Source organism: Barbatula barbatula (assembly GCF_947034865.1).
Source record: "Barbatula barbatula genome assembly, chromosome: 5".
NCBI lineage: Eukaryota > Metazoa > Chordata > Actinopteri > Cypriniformes > Nemacheilidae > Barbatula > Barbatula barbatula.
In genome coordinates this window covers 795,526-819,171 of record NC_136769.1, presented here as the reverse complement: position 1 = coordinate 819,171, position 23,646 = coordinate 795,526, and the positions used below count along the sequence as shown (strand labels likewise).

Here is a 23,646-nt window from a genome sequence, read left to right as displayed (position 1 = left end):
AAAAAAAGAACATCCAACATCACTAAAACTCTAAGGCTTCAAGTTATACACAAAGAATCTGACTACTCTAATTCATCTCTTTCTACATTGTATCTGTGCGCGGTTGTTAACGATAAACTTTTTTAGCTTGGAGCACTTCAGCACAGCTCTTCTTCACCGGTGAATCATTCAAGCGTGTCTGATTGGCCAGTATATTCATACCATGAACTTGACGGGCTGTTATGCCCAAAGCTGTATCAGACCAAAGACGCTGTCATCCACATTTGTTCATTTTCCTCTCATCTAATTTAGATTGTGACTTTCATAGCTAGCATTTTATTATCCAGGGACTGCTTTTACTCTTTTATCTTGAATTTGGAGCAGTTTTGTTGACCTTGATGTCAATTATTTTCCTATGCCTCTTTTAATTTCTGACCCTGATGTCAACAATGTATGTTGAGAATCAATACTTTCTGTTAACTTTTAGAGACATTTTCAATTTTATTTAAATCAATGATGTAAATTATGTATTTGTTACTGTACACATTTTTACTGGTTGATACTACAAGTAGCAGCTAAAAACCCTTACTGTTAAACTCTTTCCTCACTGAAGACACGTCTATGGACGATCTTCAGTGTGAATTCTAATGTGCTTCTCAAGTGTTGATTTGCGTTTAAAACTATTTTCACACTGAGGACATGTGTATGGACGCTCTTCACTGTGATTTCGAATGTGGTTCTCAAGCGTTGATTTCTGTCTGAAACTATTTCCACACTGAGGACATTTGTGTCGGCGGTCTTCAGTGTGAGTTTTCACATGCTCATCAAGTGTAGATCTCTGTGTGAAACTCTTTCCACACTGAGTACATGTGTATGGTCGCTCTCCAATGTGAATTCTAATGTGCTCATCAAGCGTTGATTTGCGGTTGAAACTCTTTCCACATTGAGGACACTCGTATGGACGCTCTTCAGTGTGACTTCTAATGTGCCTCTCAAGCATTGATTTGCGTTTGAAACTCTTTTCACACTGAGGACACGTGTATGGACGCTCTTCACTGTGAATTTTCACATGCTCAACAAGATTTGATTTCTGTCTGAAACTCTTTCCACATTGAGGACACGTGTATGGACGCTCTCCAGTGTGAGTTCTAATGTGGTTCTCAAGTGTTGATTTGCGGTGGAATCTCTTTCCACACTGAGTACACTCGTATGGACGCTCTTCATTGTGAATTCTCATGTGGACCTGAAGATGAATTTTTTGTATGAAAGTCTTTCCACACTGAGAGCAGGTGAAAGGCTCGTCTGCTTCTGTTATTTGTTTCCTTATTGGAGAGAAAATCTTGTTCTTCTGCAAACTACTAGAAGACATTTCTAGCTCTGCAAGATTCTGAGGTTTCTGACACTGATGTTTCTCCTCAACTTCATTCATGGCTTCACTGAACATCACTGTGTGGTATGATGGAACAGACCTTCAAAAAGAAAATAAAACATGAATTTTCACATTAAAAACTATGAACAACATATTTGAACAAAACTGTTGAATAGGCGATTAATAAGGAAATATAATATGCAAATTGGGCAGCAGGGTCTCAGTTTTCCGTTTAAGAAAAACTGACTTTCAAATAAACATAAATAGGCTAAGCAGTAAGTCAAATGTGGCTAGCATTAGCGAATAACCTCTTCATTATAAATCACATCTACAGATCGCTTGAAGAGTTCTTTAAAGATATATATGACTGAAACACATAAGATCATGATTCAGTCTGAACCCTGACAGTTATAATAAACTGAAAACAAGACATTTTGTTCTGATATTACCTCAAACATTGAAGAGAAAACAGTCCGCTTTTGTTAGCGCTGCTTCTGTGTTGGTGCTGATATTACCGTAAACACAGTGAAACTGCCGCACACTCTTCAGCTGACAAGATATTACCGTAATGATTCTTATACTCGCGCACTTACAATAAGACAAAATAAATTGAACACGGTAGTAAAACTCACACAAAAATCACAGAAAAACAATACTTGTCTACTAACCACATAATTAACCCTTCGAACAGTATAATGACGCATAGAGCTCAACAGAAGGCAACAAAAACCACAAGAATATGAAACATAAAAAGAAAATGACAAAAGTAATAAGAAAAAACAAAAATTAATCTCAACATTTAAACACACTTTCAGCATAATCTCAGACACATGAAATCGTGGTTGTTCTTTATGTTTTCCCAGACTAAAATTAATGTTTGAGCTGTCTTAACTGAAAATAACATCTTAAAATATGTCAGTGCCATTTGTTTCCACACCAGTAATGTTTTTACTAGGATATTTTATCATTTATAACGGTATAGAGGTATAAAACTTACCTTAATTAAAATAAATTACATAAAAATATAAATTCCTGTTGTATGAGGTTATTTAAAACACAAAACAACATTTTCAGTGCACTGCAAACAAACAACTGTGTGTGCAAGGGTCTTAAACTTTTGGACATTCTGCTAACATGTCTTGGACGGGTCACTTATTTAAATGTGATCACTTACAGCAGAAGCTGATTTTACAGGTTTAGCAGTTTATTAAAAGTTTCCTTTGAAAAGATTACAGAAGAATTCTACAAAGTAAATTATATCTATCAATCAATATATCCACTATGAGGGGTCCGTTTTCCAGTTAAACAATTTATCTCAAGTTCTGTTCAACCATGTGTACTAGGCCCCAGTAAGCAGGAATTCATCAATAAATCCCATAAATACTGCATGCAAAAAACACATATGTCTATGTGTGTCATGGCCTAATGGTAAGAGAGTCGGACTTGTGACCATGGCGCTGCGGTGATAGCTGCCCACTGCTCTGGGCGTACATGTGTTCACTACTCTCTGGATGGGTTAAATGCAGAGGTCACATTTCGGGTATGGGTCACCATAACTGACAAATAGGTCACTTCCATATGGGGCCAGTCCTGGAGGGTCGGTGTCCTGCATGGTTTAACACATAGCATCAACCTTGATCAAACACTCCTATCATGTTCAACTACGCATGTTGGTTGCAAAAAATATCCGGTATCAGGTAATTTTATCTCTAGCCAGAGATGCTTGGCCATTTCGTTTCATCTTTTGACCATTGACAAGGTGCAATGGCAAACGGATCGGAAAAAAGTCACTCACCCGTACCTGCCCTGGATCTGTTCCACATTGGTGGAATGATCTACCTGCTGTTACAAGATCAGCAGACTCTGTTGCCATCTTTAAAAAACGCCTGAAAACGCATCTCTTCCGTCAAGACGTCGCTGATTGATTTAACCTAATTATTTTCCCTTTCCTGCTTATTCAACATAAATAAATACAATTTAAAATTAAATTACTAACCTCACTATTCTTAGCTTTGTATACTGTGCTAGGCTTTAATGGACTAGTTTTGATGCACTTATGTATTTTGTGGCCTATGTTGTTATAATTGCTTCCAATGTTTCCTGATCTGTAAGTCGCTTTGGATAAAAGCGTCTGCTAAATGACTAAATTTATATGTAAATGTATACCGTATCCGTGTAATTCTCTAGTCATATAATACATCATATACATTAAGTTATAAAGGCTATTTCTTCCGGGTTTGTCTGCAACCAAGATCTGTGCGCATCCAAAATGTTTACAGACTTATAACTAGTCAATAAGGTAACTATAATATAATAACATAAATTTGTTTGAAAAAGGTTTGGCTAAAGAAAATTTTGGTTTAATCTATACTACTAGGTACTACTAGATACTATATTGACTGGGTTAAATAGCATTACTAAAAAGAGACTAAAATACAATATTCATTGACTAAAACTAGAGTAAATGTCGTCAGTTTTCGTTTGACAAAAACTAGACTAAAAAGAGAATGAACGTGACCTAAACTAATAAAAACTAAAATGACTGCTTGACACAAAGACTAGACTAAAACTACAATTAAAACTGGCCGCCAAAAACAACACTAGTGCAGACGCCTACAGCGACCACTACTTGCTCGTTGCCACCATTAAACTAATATTTAAGAGGTTGGTGCGCCATACCAATGGCAGAAGATGCTAGATATTGCAAAGCTCCAGTATCCAATAAAAAAGGTATTTGTGCTGGAACTGAGAAACCGCACACTAGTTGCTAAATCTGAAACAGAAGTGCGGACTGTTAGAATTAAATGGAATATCATCAAGAATACATAGTCCGAAATAGCAGAAAAGATCCTTGGCATTAAACAAAGAGAGGCCAAGGAATGGATATCAGCCAACACCTGGCAGAAATTTAAGTAGAGGACACACCTAAAACCAAGGCTACTGAACCTCAAGTCGAAACGGATAATTGAAAAGCCAAGCTGGCCTATAAAAACAAGAACAGAGAAGTGAAGAAGAGACAAGAGGGTGTTTTAGAAAACCTGGCAAAGGCGGCAGAGAAGGCCGCAGCCTGTGGGAACAGTATAAAACCACAAAAATCACAAAAGCCAAAATACCCACATTACGGATAAGAATGGCAACATCTGTTCATTAGGACACGAGCAAGCAGCCAGGAGGGTCCAACATTTCCAGGAAGTTCTCAACCATCCTGAACCAGACCAACCTGACAACATCATAACAACAGATGACATCCTGGATATTAACATCAGCCCCTATGATCATGCTCAGGTTAAAACCGCCCTCCTATCCCTAAAGTCTGGCATGGCATGTGGTCTGCATGCTACCCATGCACAGATTCTAAAGGCCGACATCTTAACATCAACTAAAGTCCTTACTGACCTCTTCCAAAACATCTGGAACAGTGACATAATCCCTGAAGATTTGTCCAAAGGTTTTATAGACAAAATCCCACAGAAAGGTGATACCAAAAATTGATAACTGGAGTGGAATCAGCCTTCTTTCTATTTCAAGCGAAGTGTTCTGCAGAGTCATTCTCCACAGGATAGAGCTAGCCATTGGCAGCAGGCTCAGACAAGAACAAGCAGGCTTCAGGAAAGGAAGAGAGTGTATGGACCAGATCTTTGCACTGCGAAACATCCTGGAGCAGTGTTTAGAATGCTTCACACCCCTGTACATTAACTTTGTAGATTTCAAGAAAGCCTTTTACAGTTTCCATCGGAACACCCTCTGGAAGACACTTCACATATATGGAATTTCACCCAAGATAATTACAATCATAAATGTCTTTGACGAAAAGTTTGAGTGTCATAACCTTATGGGCACCACTCTCAATGACTGGTTCCCAATACAGTCCGGAGTGAGACAGGGGTGCACCATCTCTCCCATCCTCTTCTTACTTGCAATAGACTGGATCACAACAAACACAATAGCAGACAAACCTAGAGGCATCCAATGGACCCTGTCATCACAGCTGGAAGACCTTGACTTTGCACACGATTTGGCTCTCCTTTCAACAAAACAGTACAAGATGCAATCAAAAACTGACAGGCTCATCAAATATGCCAAACAAGTGGGACTTAACATCAACACGTCAAAAACTCAAGTGATGTACATAAACTCCACCCCCACAGCACACATATTTATGAATGGAGCACCATTTTTGTGGAAGACTTCATCTACCTCGGCAGCCTTGTCAGCAAGGACAGCACATTGCAAAAGAACATAAGAGCAAGGCTGGGAAAAGCTTACTGTGTGTTCAGACCAAGCGCGAATGAAGCATTAAGCGCGAGTGATTTACATGTTAAGTCAATGCAAAGACCCGATAGATGCGCGAATGACGCGATCCGCGCTAATGACGCGATCCACGCGAATGAGTCGGCGCGAATGACGCGATCTGCGCGAAATGAGCGTTATTCGCTTGAGTTGAAAAAGCAGATCTTTGGCGAAAATTCGCGCCGCGTTAACCAATCAGGAGCCTGCTCTCGTAGTGACGTGATTATGACATAGCGAGTGGAGGCAGAAATCTGAAACAACAATGAAGGACTGCGCCTCCGAAGGACCCAGACACGGTGCCGAACGAGTCTATATGTCTATCTTCAGCCTTTCATAGCACGTAATGCGCAGCTACCCTTTCAACAAAATACATGTCCGCCATTTCGCAATTAGACGGGAGCCGCCTGGCAGAAGCCACTCCCATGACGCGAATTTCACGAGCGAATGAAGCGAGTAAAATCTAAATGTTCAAGCTTACAACTACTCGCGAATATCGCGTTTTATTTGCGCAAGTCGCGCTTGGTGTGAACACACAGTTAGGGTGTCTTCTCCCAACTCCGTTCCATCTGGAGTTCTAAACAATGCAGCCTCAAAACAAAGATGCTCCTGTATAACAGTAATGTCAAGTCTTTCCTCCTGTATGGTTCAGAGTGTTGGCAAGTAGTCAGTACAGATATGAGGAGACTTGAAGTCTTCCATAACAGATGTCTCAGATGTACAGCGGGTACGTAAAGTATTCAGACCCCTTACATTTTTCACTCTTAATTATATTGCAGCCATTTGCTAAAATCATTTAAGTTCATTTTTTAAGGTTCCTAAGAGCACAGTGGCATCCATAATCCTTCAATGGAAGACGTTTGGGACGACCAGAACCCTTCCTAGAGCTCAACTGAGCTATCAGGGGAGAAGAGCCTTGGTGAGAGAGGTTAAGAAGAACCCAAAGATCACTGTGGCTGAGCTCCAGAGATGCAGTCCGGAGATGCGAGAAAGTTGTAGAAAGTCAACCATCACTGCAGCCCTTCACCAGTCTGGGCTTTATGGCAGAGTTGTCCGACTGAAGCCTCTCCTAAGTGCAAGACACATGAAAGCCTGCATGGAGTTTGCTAAAAACCCCCGAAGGACTCCAAGATGGTGAGAAATAAGATTCTCTGGTCTGATGAGACCATGATAGAACTTTTTGGCCTTAATTCTAAGCGGTATGTGTGGAGAACCAGGCACTGCTCATCACCTTTCCAATACAGTCTCAACAGTGAAGCATGGTGGTGGCAGCATCATGCTGTGGGGGTGTTTTTCAGCTGCAGGGACAGGAAGACTGGTTGCAATCGAGGGAAAGAGGAATGCGGACAAGTACAGGGATATCCTGGACGAAAACCTTCTCTAGAGTGCTCAAGACCTCAGACTGGGCCGAAGGTTCACCTTCCAACAAGACAATGACCCTAAGCACACAGCTACAATAACGAAGGAGTGGCTTCACAACAACTCTGTGACTGTTCTTGAATGGCCCAGACAGAGCCCTGACTTAACCCAATTGAGCATCTCTGGAGAGACCTGAAAATGGCTGTCCACCAACTTTTACCATCCAACCTGACAGAACAGGAGAAGATCTGCAAAGGAGGAATGGCGGAGGATCCCCAAATCCAGTTGTGACAAACTTGTTGCATCCTTCCCAAAAAGACTCATGGCTGTATTAGATCAAAAGGGTGCTTCTACTAAACACTGAGCAAATGGTCTGAATACTTAGGACCATGTGATAGTTCAGTTTTTCTATTTTAATAAATCTGCAAAAATGTCAACAATTCTGTGTTTTTCTCTCAATATGGGCTGCTGTGTGTACATTAATGAGAAAAAATAAACTTAAAATGATTTTAGCAAATGGCTGCAATATAACAGAGTGAAAAATGTATGGGGGTCTGAATACATTCTGTACCCACTGTATATGCCAGATACTTTGGCCCAAAAAAATATCAAATGAACAACCGTGTAAGAAAATCAGCAATCAAAACATTACCAAGGACATCATGTTAAGATGGTGGAGATAGCTTTGACATGTGTTAAGGATGGAGTAAGAGCGGCTCCCAAGAGTTGCCTTAAGATGGACACAACCTGGCAAAAGAAAACCTAGGAGACCTAAAAACACTTGGCGTAGAACTGTGGTACAGGAGGTCCAAAGGACCCGCGTGTCATGGGGAAGAGCACAGCATGCTGTCAACGACTGCATACAATGGAGAGAGCTCATTAAAGCCTTTTGTCCCATAGGGGGTGAAGAGGAGTAAGTACGTAAATATTACCATAGTTTGACTACAAACATAAACCATAGCTAAATAATAATGTCATTTGAAACCTGTCTCAATCTTAGAGAGAAAACCGTCAGCTGGAGCTACAGTAACATACAGACACTAACTGACAACAACAAGAGACATTTTTAGAGAAATTATTGTCAATTTAATTTAAAAAAATAAACTGATTTATATCTTTGTAATTGTACACATTTTTACTTGTCTTGATACCAAGGGTAACAGCAAAAAACATCTTGAGTAAATTAACAGCAAATCTATAATTTATGGTGAGAACTCTTTCCACACTGAAGACATGTTCATGGCCGCTCTCCAGTGTGAATTCTAATGTGCCTCTCAAGCGCTGATTTCTGTCTGAAACTCTTTCCACATTGAGGACACGTGTATGGACGCACTTCAGTGTGAATTCTAATGTGCACCTCAAGATTTGATCTCTGCTTAAAACTCTTTTCACACTGAGGACATGTATATGGTCGTTCTTCACTGTGAATTTTAATGTGCTCGTCAAGATTTGATTTGCGGTTGAAACTCTTCTCACACTGAGGACACACGTACGGTCGCTCTCCAGTGTGAATTCTCATGTGATCCTTGAGCGTTGATTTGTGGTTGAAACTCTTTCCACACTGAGTACATGTGTGTGGTCGTTCTCCAGTGTGAATTCTCATGTGATCCTTAAGCGTTGATTTGCTTTTGAAACTTTTTCCACACTGAGTACATGCGTATGGACGCACTCCAGTGTGAATTCCCATGTGCCCCTTTAGCGTTAATTTATGTTTGAAACTCTTTCCACACTGAGGACATGTGCATGGTCGCTCTTCAGTGTGAATTTTCATGTGCCCCTTAAGCGTTGATATCTCTTTAAAACTCTTTCCACACATAGTACATGCGTATGGGCGCTCTTCATTGTGAAATCTAATGTGTCTCTGAAGATGACATTTCAGTTTGAAACTCTTTCCACACATAGTACATGCGTATGGGCGCTCTTCATTGTGAAATCTAATGTGTCTCTTAAGATGACATTTCTGTTTGAAACTCTTTCCACAAATAGTACACTCGTATGGGCGCTCTTCATTGTGAATTCTCATGTGGACCTGAAGATGACATTTCTGTTTGAAACTCTTTCCACACTGAGAGCAGGTGAAAGGCTCGTCTGCTTCTGTTCTTTGCTTCCTTTTTTGAGAGAAAATCTTGTTATTCTGCAAACTACTAGAAGACATTTCTAGCTCTACAAGAGTCTGATGTTTCTCCTGAACTTCATTCATGGCTTCACTGAACATCAGGTATGGTGGAACAGACCTTCCTAAATAAATAAAGACATTAATTTTCACATTAACAACTTTTAACCAAATATTTGAACAAAACGGTTGAATAAGCGATTAATTAGGACAGATATGCAAATTAGGCAGCAGGGTCTGAGTTTTCCGTTTAAGGCAAAAACACCAAAAAATTTACCTTAAAATAATTTGGCTAACTTTAGCTAATAACTTTGTCATTATAAATCACATCCACAGATCGCTTGAAGAGGTCTTTAAAGATAGATATAACTGAAAATCATTTGACGATGATTCAGTCTCAACCCTACCAGTTAAAGCAACAACGAGCATTTTTTTCCCTTAAAATAATCTCTTTTAACATAATTTTAGGTGTAGGACAACTCTTAACTGGTCGTATTTTACTGCCGCTGCTACCTAAGCAGCCCTCTATCGGCTGAAATCACACTTTTCTAACTTTGGTGGGCGGATAGGTTCAAAAGCCCCGCCTATCACCTGCTTTACGTTTTACTCATAGCCTGTGTGAAGTTAGCTAGTGTTGCCAACTTGGCTATTTTTTCATGAGATTTAATAACTTTTTAGACCCCTTTAGCGACTTATTTTTCAAAAAGCTACTAGGGACAAATCTAGCTACTTTCTCAATAAGCCTTGGCGACTTAGCGGAACATTCTGCTTCACTTCTACTGCCCTGCGAGAGTGAGTTTTTGCCTTCCCAGTGCAGCTCAACCTCTCTCTGTCTACTCTTTTCAGTGAGCGGCAGGAAGTAGCAGCACATTCAGTTCAAACCACACTGAAGCCAGAATGAGAAACGCATGTACAAACAAGAACTAATCACTTATTGAGCTCATTTGAGCATTTATGATTTAAAACGTGATGACTGTATGGACTCATAAACATGAACACAGATGGCTTTTAGCTACTCAACGAAAGTGACTGCTGGTGTGTAGTTTCAAGTGGTTGAGTTCACTCACTGTTACAAAGTTTTTATTGTCTGCCAACGGAAACAGAATAATAAGTAATTAATAACCTATTTATTGTGCATTTGGGTGTATTGTTTTAATATAATACTGTATACAACCGCTCAGAGAGTAGAGAAATGAAGCAGACCTTAAGCGCCATCTTAAGCGTGACGTCATCAGGAGACATTTAGCGACTTTCCCGATAGGCTTTAGCAACTTTCCATTGACAAGAGTTGGCAACACTGAAGTTAGCCAACATCTAACAATAACGCTTAATGGTCTAGTTCAACGCAAGTCTCCAAACCATCACCATGGCAGATTCAGCAAATAAAACAAAGATGAAAAGAGAGAGAGTGATCAGACACAAGCCCAAACACAAATCAATATCTGACGGACTTGCACTCGGTGAGGCGAGCTGCAAAACGTGAAAGTCTTATGTACATTTCTAACTGTCCTGTAGTAATTTGGCTGTGCTCAGGTTGTTTATTGGCGCACTAACCTAACTGGTTCACAATTTATAACCGTCAGTTAGACTCGAGATAATGTAATGTTACCGGGTCTCAATAGCTTATGTAGCCTTGTCACAAATTTTGTGTTATGCTTGTAAAAGATGACTACCAAAGTACATCTATTAGATGTCTGCTAAAGATCTGGAAAAAATCTCCTGTTTAAAAACATCTTCTAAACATCTTGTGAAAGAGCTGTTGTATATCCATTCTCCATGACCCTGTAGCCCAAGGATGGTTGCCCATTGGAGCTAAGCAGGGCTGAGCCTGGTCAGTATCTGGACGGGAGAACTGCTGGGAAAACTAGGTTGCTGCTGGGGTGCTCAACCTGTGGTCTGTTTGGGTCCTAATGCCCCAGTATAGTGATGAGGACACTGTACTTTAGGTATGACGACATGGCAACCACTCGCGGCGAACATTCTGTCTCAACAATGTGTTCCAAACCGCGTAGTACTGAAATGTGCGCATCTTTTAATATCTACTCCTGGCCGCATGGTGAGAGTATGTTTTTCCTGAATACGATGGGAACTACATCGAGTGCAAACCCCTGCAGAGTTGGAAACTTCAGCATTTAATTTCTAAGATGATTGCAGATCACCGCAACTTTCGGAAGATTTGTGTGGATCGGCGATAATAAATATCATAACTTTCGCAATCCTAAACTGATTTTCACAATTCGGGTGTCGTCGTAAAGGGAATTTTCAGCTCTGTCTAGACATGTGATCCATTTTGAGCTTAGGGGTGTTTGGAAATATTGTTATCATACCTACTATAGGCTACTGTCAAAAAGCAAAGTCTTTCAGATGAGACGTTGCTATGTAGCTAGCACGCTTTGTGCTAACGGCTAACAACCAGCTGCTACCTCAGAATCTAATTTGAGCTAGTAGTATAACCAGCGGGATTGGTGAGGTACATGCACACAGTTCATAAAGTGACATGATGTAAAAGTGGTTTCTACTTGGTCAACAAATTCACGTGTATTGCGCTGCCCACGTGGAAGCTTATACAGCGACAGTGTTTACGACATTGATAACCAACAATTGCGCTCATCAACCACAATGGAGGGGGGGCATACACCAAACCGGCTCGTTGTTGCTTTATAATAACATGAAAACGTAAAATTTTGTTCGACTATTACCTCAAACATTGCCGGGAAAACTTCCGCTTTGTAAGCGCAGCTTCTCTGTGATGTTACTGATATTACCGTAAACACACAGTGATAGTGTTTACATGATATTACCGTAATGATCGTTATACACACGCGCTCATAATAAGACAAAATAAGTTGACGGTGATGTAAAGCTCACACATTGGGAAAAAAACAATACTTGTTACCTAAGCACTTAATAAACTCATGTGCACAGTATAAAAACATTAAGAGCTCAACGGAAGACAAGAAACACCACAAGAATATTAAACATAAAAATAAAATGAAAAACTAATGAATATTTACATAAGAAAAATAAGTACAGTACGTACAGACACAAGACAATAAATCGTGGTTGTTCATTGTGTTTTTCTTATGTAAGTATAAATCTTATTTACATGATTGTTTTAGGTGATTTATAACACAAATTGCCGTTTAAAAACGATTTTTTAACATTTTCAGTGCACTGCAAACAAACAACTGTGTGTGCAAGGGTCTTAAACTTTGTGAACTGCTGCTAACATGTCTTGGACGGGTCACTTATTTAAATGTGATCACTTACAGCAGAAGCTGATTCTAAAGGTTTAGCAGTTTATTCAAAGTTAATTTTGAAAAGATTACAGAAGAATTCTACAAAGTAAATTATATCTATCAATCAATATATCCACTATGAGGGGTCCGTTTTCCAGTTTAACAATTTATCTCAAGTTCTGTTCAACCATGTGTACTAGGCCCCAGTAAGCAGGAATTCATCAATAAATCCCATAAATACTGCATGCAAAAAAACTTCAAATGTTTTAACCAAGATTTAATTGGGTTATCATGTGGACATTTCTAAAGAAGAGTTGGCTGTGGTCCAGGCATTGTCATTCATAAAGTCCACAGGGTCCATGTTTAAAAATACAAATACAGGCCACAACAGTAATATAAATACAGTAATATGTGTGCCTGACGATACAGGGGCTCAGTCCTCAAGGGCCGGTGTCCTGCAGAGTTTAGCTTCAAACCTAATCAAACACACCTGAACACCAGACAGACTTGAAACTTCCAGACAGTTGTGTTGAGCCAAGTTGGAGCTAAACTGCAGGACACTGGCCCTCCAGGTACGACTTTGGACAGTCGTCTTAGCGAACTGTGTAAGAAACTGAATGTTATTTACAACATTATTACAGTTCAAACTGCAACCATCTAAGCTATCCATTCATCCATTCTAACTATTAAAACAGTGTTTGTCAGAGGTGGACGAGGTACACAAATGAAGTGAAAGTGCAGATACTACTGGTTACTCCACTACAAGTAAAAGTTGTAGAGACAGATTCTTAAGTAAAAGTATGTCCTTTTAAAAGTACTCCAGTAATAAAAGTAAATTTCCTTTACGTCAGTGGTGCATTGTTTTATTGTCATATAGCTTCTTCTTCTGATACACTGAAGCTCACATTATCAGTGGTTTTAAAGGAGTAGTTCACTTCAAAACTTGACCCCATTGATTTCAAATAGTAATGTTTATGCCTACTAGGGAAAGTCAACGGGGCAAATTTGGAAGTGAACTACTCCTTTATGAGCTTTATATGATTAGTTTAGATATGGTCCTGTATAATCATTTAGCCTCATTAGTCCCCTAGGCCTATGTATTTATGAGCAGTGTTTTTTTGTTCAGTTTATTCCCTTTTCCAGTTTTAGCAGAAATTTACCAGTAAGTAGTAAGGTTCTTGTATATAGTAAAGTGTGGAGGCCATCTGTTTGTTGTATTCATTACCATCTGTATTTGACTACAAATATGAACCATAGCTAAATACCCATGTCATTTGAAAGCTGTCTCGAGCTCAGAAAGAAAATCAGCACCTGGAGCTACAGCGACACCTACAGAAACACACCGACAACAACAAGACCAGGGCGGAAACTTCTATCACATGAACGAGAGAAACCAGCACAACAATCACTGACAAATGATGTTTTATTATTACGTTATTTTTAATAATAAAGTTCAGGAGGAGCCGGAGCATCTAATCAAGCCTGGCAGATCCGCATCAGCAATCACGGCTTCCACCCTATCAGCTCAAGCCAGCTATCCCATATATCCCTCCACCACCCTGAACACTTTTACTCCTGCTATTTTTATTATCTGTATAGATGAACTTGTGAGTTCTCTGTCTTTATATGAAGTTCTGCAGTATTTTTTATACTGAAAACCTTTAGGACCTATGGAATCTGTTATGACAACTGCATGAAATTATGTGATTTTCTTCTCTTTAATAGCAAACACAGTAATGTAACATGAAGGACAGAATGCAGTTGCAGTATTATGACACTGAAGACTCTCACCTTTACACACTTTACAAATCTATCAGACAATAAGATTATTTCTGTTGTTACATTAACAGTGAATAAAACTACACACGTGAAACACACATTGTCTCATTGTTTGTTGTTGATTCATGCCTACACACAAATTACATTGCGTGTTTATTTCACCTCCGGCGGTGATGTCAGGTTTCTGAGGTCACATTCAGTTCGACGGTCTATAGGCAACCATCTTCCTGTGGCATTTCTCTGAGTCTCCCTGGGAACCAACAACAGCAGTGATGCAAGACTGTGGTTATTATGGGAGAAAGGTTCTCAAACAGTTATACATGAACAATAAAGATGAAGTGTGTCATTGATACACCATGATGCTAAACAAATGGTTTTGCTCAGATGATTCTCTTTTATAGCTCAGGAGATTTGACGGAGTATTCGATTATGTTTCATTGAAGTATCAACTTAGCCTCAGATGTTTCTCTTAAAATTGCTTACCCATGAATATTGTGGAGGTGTAAATTAATGTAAAATGTAGAGGTGATGTTGATGAGAAATGTTTGAGTTGATATTGAGATCTTCAATAAAGTTGACTTTTGATTGCGGACGTGACACATAGTTGACATCTCTTCTCAAACTCTCATGACAGACACATCTGACTCTTTTTCTCAGGAGAAATATCTGAGACACACATGAGACTTACATTACGCAAAAGTTTCCATTTGCTCTCATGTCTCAATAATTGAGAAAGAGATCTCATCTGTGAGTTTTGTGTTGTGTAGATATGTCAGTAAACAGTGTGTTAAATGTTGATGTTTTTGGAGTGTATGTGTGTGTTTGTACCAGTGTGACTGTAGATACACCAGAGCGCCCCCATCAGACCCAAACCCATCACAAACCCAACAAACACAACCACCAGCACTGCACCCGTGTCTGATTCTGAACACAAGCACAGAAAGAACAACATTAATAACACAATATATTTTTACACAAACACTATGAATGAGTAATAACACAGAATAACACAAACCCTTCTGTGAGGGAGTCTGTCTCGACATCTCAGCTGGCTTCTGAGAACGCTTACCTGACACAAACACAAGTTAAACCCGCACAACTGTGTACTTGTTAAACATAGGTTTATGATTGTCAAAAAGCTTCACAAACCAGCAGGAGGAGCCAAAAACTCCACTGGAGATGTGACTAAGACAGGCCGAGAGAGATTTCTGTCCTCACACTGAGAGAGAGAGAGAGAATCTTGTGATTGTGTAAAAACTAAACTATCAGCCATCAGCAAGTTTTTAAAGTTAAGTTCAACCAAATATTTAACCATTCAACCACATTTAAGTCAAATGTGTGTGTGTACCTGTTGTGATGCGCATGTGTGTGTGTGTGTGTGTGTGAATACCTGTTGTGATGCACATATGTGTGTGTGAACCTGTTGTGATGCACTTGTGTGTTTGTGTACCTGTTGTAATGCACATGTGTGTGTGTGTGTGTGTGTGTGTCTGTATACCTGTTGTGATGCACACATGTGTGTGTGAACCTGTTGTGATGCACTTGTGTGTTTGTGTACCTGTTGTAATGCACATGTGGGTGTGTGTGTGTGTGTGTGTGTGTGTCTGAATACCTGTTGTGATGCACACATGTGTATGTGAACCTGTTGTGATGCACATGTGTGTGTGTACCTGTTGCGATGCAGGCGTGTGTGTGAGAGCAGGTATTCGGGGCCCGTGATCACAGTCTCTGTTTGTCGAGGACTCTTCGTGTGTTTGTTCTCCTGACACACACAGACGCACACTGCAGTGCAGAAACTGAATGGAGTTATTAAACACAGGCCTGAGGATGAAACTGAAACGCAGCATATGGGTGTTTTCTCCTTCGTTCTCCCTCGTTTCTCTCGTCCGTCTCCTGCGTTCTGCAGGCTTCATCACGTCTACAAACCGTCTCACTCTCCAGCGCGACAGCAGACGTCTCTCATTTCTGTCATAGTTCTGTGTTGTCTTGTCTTCATTCCCTGGTTCAAGTCTCTCTTCTTCAGCGTGGTGTCTGTGAGGCGTCTGTCTGTCTGTCAGTGTTAGAGACGGGTCGTGTGGGCAGGAGTGTCTGATAATGTACCAGTCGCTGTGAGCCTGCGGGTCTGATAGAGGCGAAACCCAGCACGACTGAAGCTCCACAGCCTCTCCAGCACCAGACACCACTGAGATCTGACAGACAGACAGAATTTACATTGGGTTCAGATGTAAATAGAGACTCAGAGAGAGGGAGAAACAGACCGTGAGCAAAAGAGACACACACATAAAGGCAGACTGAAAGAAAAACAAACCAATATAGACAGACAGACAGACACACACAGAGAGAGAGAGAGACAAAAAGATGGAGAGACAGACAGATAAACCAAAAGACAGATGATGAGCATAAAAGACAGACAGACAGAGAGGCAGACAGATATATGCAAACACACAGACAGGGAGAGACAGACAGATAACAGAGAGATAGACAGCTGTTAAACTCAGTTGTGTGTTATTTTGCTACTGAAGTCTCAGGATGTTGTTGTTATGAAATGTCTTCAGCTTCAGTAAGTCTCTCTCTCTCTCAGCAGCTGTTATCATAAGCTGTGACCTCGTGAGGCGCCACACAACAAACAGCAGAAACTGACAGATGACGGGAGGATAATAATGACCTGAACATAGAGACGCTCGTGTGCTGTGAGGACACACGGACCCACAGATCTCCTCTCATGCGCGTCGGAAACAAACAGCTCCATGAACATCAGCGGAGGCGTGTGAGACCTCTGGAGCTCGGGACGGTACCTCAGCGCCTCTTCTGGATTCACATCCACCGGCCTCGCAGGACTCGACGGAAGAGCTTCACAGCTGATCTGAGTCAAGAGAAACAAGCAACATTCTAAGGCAGCACTGCATGTGTCCATCATGGAAAAGCCAATCTCCCATAATGCACTGCAACACATCTGTGTGCATCATGTGTGCTACATTCATGCGAAAAGTGACAAAATGAGCGTTTGAACACATCCACACACCTGAACACCCACTGGATTCATCTCATTAGTCCCATTGTACCTCTCCGATGGTTCCCATAGAAACACCTTCAAAATAAAAGAGGTCACTGGTTAGATCACACACATGACTACTGTACGTGTGTTCAGTGGTTCGATCGACGAGATTCAGCGTGATTCTATCTGTGTGAATAAAACCAGCGAGAGGAGTGTTTGACTTCACACCTAAATCACACACACACACTTAAAGCCCGGACAGTGTGACCCGGGTCAGATGTTCCACAGTTAGATGACAGGGTCACGTAATGAGAAATCACATTTATCTTTAAGATTCTTTGTACTATAAAAACAAAACAAACATTCAGAACTCAAAACCTCTACACGCACACACGGTTGTTTTTAAACCTCTTTATAGGGTGATATCATATGAACGCTGATATTACAAACAGAAGATAATATTATCTTATAATAAAGATATGTGTCTCACCGTGTTTGTGTAATGCACTCTTCCATTCACCCCATCCATCTCTCCCTCAGTGCCACAGGAAATGAGAGGGAAATCCAACAGGAAGTGAGTGCCGTTAAACTCCGCCCTACAGCGGCGGTCGCGCAGACTCACGCTCATCACAGACATCAGCTGTGTGTGTGCGTATGATCAACACCAAAACAAGGAAAAACATCTCGGTAATATCTCAACAGTTTCTACCTTTTACATTTATATTTACATTTTATCCAAAGCGACTTACAAAGAATTCAGGGAGCAATTAACGATATGTCATAGTACCAAAGGTGCAACATTGAGAAACAAGACTTGCAACAGAATGGATGTGTGTGAGTTTCACCTGTAGCTTGTTTGTATCCACGGTAACAGTAAGAGTCCCGCCCTCACACTGACAGCTGACCGCCTCTCTGATTCTCTCTACAGTTACATCATCATGAAAAAACCTCCAGCTCTCTGAAGCACTCACATCATCACCAGCGTCTGTCAACACAACACACAGTGTCATCACACACAACACACACACACACATCTGTCAACACAACACACAGTGTCATCACACACAACACACACACACACATCAACATCTGTCAACACAACACACAGTGTCATCACACACAACACAACACAGATTGTTATCACGCACAACACTACAATACACACACACACATCAGCATCAACATCTGTCAACACAACACACACACATCTGTCAACACAACACACAGTGTCTTCACACACAACACAACACACATTGTTATCACGCACAACACTACAATACACACACACACATCAGCATCAACATCTGTCAACACAACACACACACACACATCTGTCAACACAACACACAGTGTCTTCACACACAACACAACACACATTGTTATCACGCACAACACTACAATACACACACACACATCAGCATCAACATCTGTCAACACAACACACACACACACATCTGTCAACACAACACACAGTGTCTTCACACACAACACAACACACATTGTTATCACGCACAACACTACAATACACACACACACATCAGCATCAACATCTGTCAACACAACACACACACATCAACATCTGTCAACACAACACACAGTGTCTTCACACACAACACACATTGTTATCACGCACAACACTACAATACACACACACATCTGTCAACACAACACACACTTTCATCACACACAACTCTACACAGCATCTGTCAGTTACTCCACACATGCAGTTGATTTATGTCACATGACTTACCATGTCCGTTTCCTTTTAACTTGATGATAAAGCGATTGGCCAGGTCAGCCTCGGTATATGAGGTCACTTCAGAAAGGTTTTTCTGATTGGCCCATTCTAAGAGGTCAGGGGTGTTGAGGAGGTCAGATGTCACAGTGCTGCTCATGGTGAGTTCAGGACTTTCAGAGTAAAGACTTACACTGCTGGACGACTGCAAAAAACAGGGGTTTGAGAAAAACTGGAGAAACACGTATGATTGAGAGAAGAAGAGGAATCTTTGGTCAATACTGAAAAACTTAAACTGGATTCACAACCTATTTTCATTTCAGTGTCAGAAATTACATTTAGCCAGAGCTGAGGGACATTCATTGCATTAAAATATATTTTATTGTGTCTCGTATGACAGATGTTAAGAGGGGACAATAACATGTTGTCCACTGAAGAGCAACACCGTTTCAGAGGAGGAGCAAGTCATTACACTTCAATCGATTTTAGAAAGACATAAACATTTAAGTTAAAGGTGTATTTCAAGTACACGTTTAATTTAATACACAATTCCAAATGCTGAGTATGCTCTTACATAAACCCTGAAGTGACCTTTGACCTCTGGAGCCTCTAAAGCCCAGTTGACTGAAACAGCACTGCTAAGGATGAGAACCACTCTGTGATGTCCTGAATGAGACACTGGAGGCAGCAGAGAGACAGACACATTCACCTGCACAGAGCTGACAGACACACAGACAGGCGAAGGTTAGTTGTGTTTCAAGTGTCTCATTGTTCACTCATTCGCTCGTTTGGTCACTTGATCACTTACTCGCTCTATCACTCACTCACTTGATCACTCCATCGATCACTCGATCACTTACTAACTCACTCGATTACTCACTCACTCACTCACTCACTCATTCACTCACTCACTCACTCACTCACTCACTCACTCACTCACTCACTCACTCACTCACTCACTCACTCACTCACTCACTCACTCACTCACTCACTCACTGAACTAGATCACTAGTTCACTCACTCGATCGCTCACTCGATCGCACACTCGATCGCACACTCGCTCACTTATTCACTCACTGAACTAGATCACTCGATCACTCACTCGATTGATCGCTCGATCACTTACTCACTCGATCACTTACTCACTTGCTCACTTACTCACTCACTCGCTCACTCGCTCGCTCACTCAATCACTCACTCAATCACTCACTTACTCACTCACTCGCTCACTCACTCACTCGCTCACTCGCTCGCTCACTCAATCACTCACTCACTCACTCAATCACTCACTCACTCACTCACTCACTCACTCACTCACTTGATCTCTCACTCACGTGATCACTCACTCACTTGATCTCTCACTCACTTGATCTCTCACTCACGTGATCACTCACTCACTTGATCACTCACTCACATGATCACTCACTTGATTACTCAATCACTCGATCACTTACTTACTCACTCGAGATCACTCAATCACGTGATCAATCACTTGATCACTTCACTTGATCACTCACTTGATCACTCTCTCACTCACTTGATCACTCACACACTCTATCACTTGATTGATCGCTCAATCACTCACTCAGTCGATCACTCACTCAATTTATCACTCGATCGCTCACTCACTGGATCACTCATTTGATGGATCGCTCGATCACTTACTTACTCACTCGATCACTCTCTGAACTCGATCACTCACTCGATCATTTATAAACTCACTCGAGATCACTCAATCACTTGATCACTCATTGAAATAGATCACTCACTCATTCACTCACTCGATCAATCACTCGATCCATCACTCGATCAATCACTCGATTGATCACTCACTTGATCACTCACTCGATCACTCTCTCACTCACTTGATCACTCACACACTCTATCACTTGATTGATCGCTCAATCACTCACTCAGTCGATCACTCACTCAATTTATCACTCGATCGCTCACTCACTGGATCACTCATTTGATCGATCGCTCGATCACTTACTTACTCACTCGATCACTCTCTGAACTCGATCACTCACTCGATCATTTATAAACTCACTCGAGATCACTCAATCACTTGATCACTCATTGAAATAGATCACTCACTCATTCACTCACTCGATCAATCACTCGATCCATCACTCGATCAATCACTCGATTGATCACTCACTTGATCACTCACTCGATCACTCTCTCACTTCACTTGATCACTCACACACTCTATCACTTGATTGATCGCTCAATCACTCACTCAGTCGATCACTCACTCAATTTATCACTCGATCGCTCACTCACTGGATCACTCTCTGAACTCGATCACTCACTCGATCACTTATTAACTCACTCGAGATCACTCAATCACTTGATCACTCATTGAAATAGATCACTCACTCATTCACTCACTCGATCAATCACTCGATCCATCACTCGATCAATCACTCGATTGATCACTCACTTGATCACTCACTCGATCACGTGCTTACTTGATCACCAACTCAATTGATCGCTAAACAACTCAATCACTTGCTCACTGGATCACTCACTTGATTGCTATATCACTCACCCACACAGAGTGGAGCCGGAGGACCACAGTCTGATGATATGAACCTCTATGTCTGCGGCCTCACTGGATGATGCGCAGCCGTGCACCTCCTGCTCCTGTAACTCAGAAACCTGATAATTCCGAGACATGAAGCGAGGCTGCAGATGACACTCACTCGGCATGCTGGGATCTGTGGGAGCAAATGAACACATGAATAAGAGGTCTGAGTTACAGTAAATCTCTTTTTATCGTGTGTGTTTCTCACCCTCTCCTAGCCTCAGAGAAACACGGTTGGCATGTATGATGTGTGTGAAAGAGGAGATGGAGGTGTGCCGCCGAAGAACCCAAAGCAGCAGGACTTCAGGACGTTGAGGTAGAAACGGCACCTGCACCACACGCATGGACACCACACTGGAGTTCTGAGACACCTGATAAACACAGACGCATGATTTATATCTCACATAACTTGAAGCCGCTCTCAGTGTAAATGTGAACCCACCTGTACCACCAGATTAATGTCCTGCAGCCCTTCACTTTCTACCACCCAACGCACGGCATGCTGGGAACTCAGAACCAGAATCACCGACCGGTTTACTGGACGAGAGAGGTTCAAAGGTCTCAGCAGCACAGTCACCTGGCAGGAAACAGAACACCTGAGTCTGATGTGTGCAGACAGACAGGAAGTTCACAAACACAGACTTCCTGTACCTGTGTGTTTGAGGATTTGGCCACTGAAATCACATGGGTCTCTTTAGGTCCGCCCTCCCTGGCAGCACAGCCAATCCCTGATTCCAAGCGCTCGAGCTGAGCCTGTACAGGATGCAGCACCCCCACTGGCCACATGAAGCACTGCAGCTCACTGCTGGACACTGACACGCACAAAATTAATGAATGACATAGTCCAAATTGTTTTTAAATTCTAACATATTTATTTAATTTAGCAATTTAATATTATTTTAAACAGAACTGTTAAAAGTATATACTGTGTTTAATGTGATTACATCGTAAGTACATGCAATAAACAACTTAAAATTGTAAAGTAATTCCTAACGTAAATAAATTTGTACCTTAATTTTTTACACCCAAAAATGACATTAGTTAAATGAAAACGTGAGACAGACGTGCATACAAAAACCTGTCAGGAAAAATGTGCATTTTCATAATTTTGTTATAATAAATAATCCTTCAAGTACCTGCAGTTCCAATCCTCGCCAGCAGAAGGCAGAAGAGGGTCCATGGCGTCATCATCCTTATTAATGGACCTTCACAACATCAATGGATGGATAGATTGATCAAGTAATAAAGAGAGAAATTACGGTCCAATGGGAAAAACGTCAAAGCATGTTTCTCCAGAAAGTCCCGATCAAACATTGTTTCAGTTATGTGTTGAAAGTTCTTCCGTCTCATGAACACATCTCACTTTGACACACTTTGAAGAAATGTACGGTATTTGTCTTATTTGCATTTTGCATGGTCACATATAAGACACAAATACACTTGATAAAGACACAACTGATGTAGCCTACATCATTAACAATATTGTTTTATGAAAAAATGTTTAGACAACATTTAACCAAAGATCTTATATTGCCAAACTACTGCTGTTACAGAACAATAAAACTGTAGGCTACTTAAAAGAAAATCTCTGTCACAGCTCACCTGATAAGATTTGTAAAGTCGTGCACCTGCTCACCCGAGACCCTCAGAGTGTCATCAGGAGCGTCTCGTGATCTGACGGAGTTCACATCAGTCGGGTCTTCTGATCGGGTCACTTATAGCTGTTGATAGAGGGGGCGGGGCCGGGAGGGGAGCTCGAGCGCGCTCCGCTGAGGGAGAAAGAAACTGACATGAGAGCGTCTAAAACAGGTCAAAAACGACAGAAATCCGCTCGGTATTGTGGTAAAGTGATGTTATGTTGATATCTTGCACTTTCCACAGCGCCTATAAAGCTTTTTTTAATTATAAAGCATTAGCGAATCAAATCCTTATCGGATCTTTATAGGAGGACAACTGACTAGCGTTTGTACCTCATAATTGACCGCATTACATATGATGATGCAAATATTTGTCTTTATTTAAGATCATTCTTCATTAACTTAAAAATATCACGTCCTATTAACCATTATGGTGTAGTTTTGTTATTTTATTTGTAGGCCTATTTGTTATTTTTGCTTAAACAAATCGGTAATCAGTATTATCATGCCCTTAATGCTCCATCCCTTTCTTCATTCTTGCTGTTGAACAGAAATCTTTCTCTA

The 23,646-nt window shown here is 41.0% G+C and overlaps 1 protein-coding gene across 1 annotated transcript; it reads right to left on the bottom strand.

Annotated features, from left to right (window-relative positions):
- Nucleotides 1–13,777: 13,777 nt before the first annotated feature.
- engl (endoglin, like) lies at nt 13,778–22,633 on the bottom strand (the record flags this gene model as incomplete). Its single annotated transcript, XM_079457698.1, has 16 exons — nt 13,778–14,375; nt 14,954–15,049; nt 15,141–15,194; nt 15,275–15,344; nt 15,796–16,314; nt 16,791–16,988; nt 17,148–17,213; nt 17,611–17,760; nt 17,966–18,105; nt 18,871–19,060; nt 19,430–19,574; nt 21,410–21,578; nt 21,654–21,816; nt 21,888–22,022; nt 22,097–22,257; nt 22,582–22,633. 16 exons carry the CDS (start codon nt 22,631–22,633, stop codon nt 14,335–14,337), a joined length of 2,349 nt encoding a protein of 782 aa, XP_079313824.1. The 3' UTR covers nt 13,778–14,334.
- Nucleotides 22,634–23,646: the final 1,013 nt, after the last annotated feature.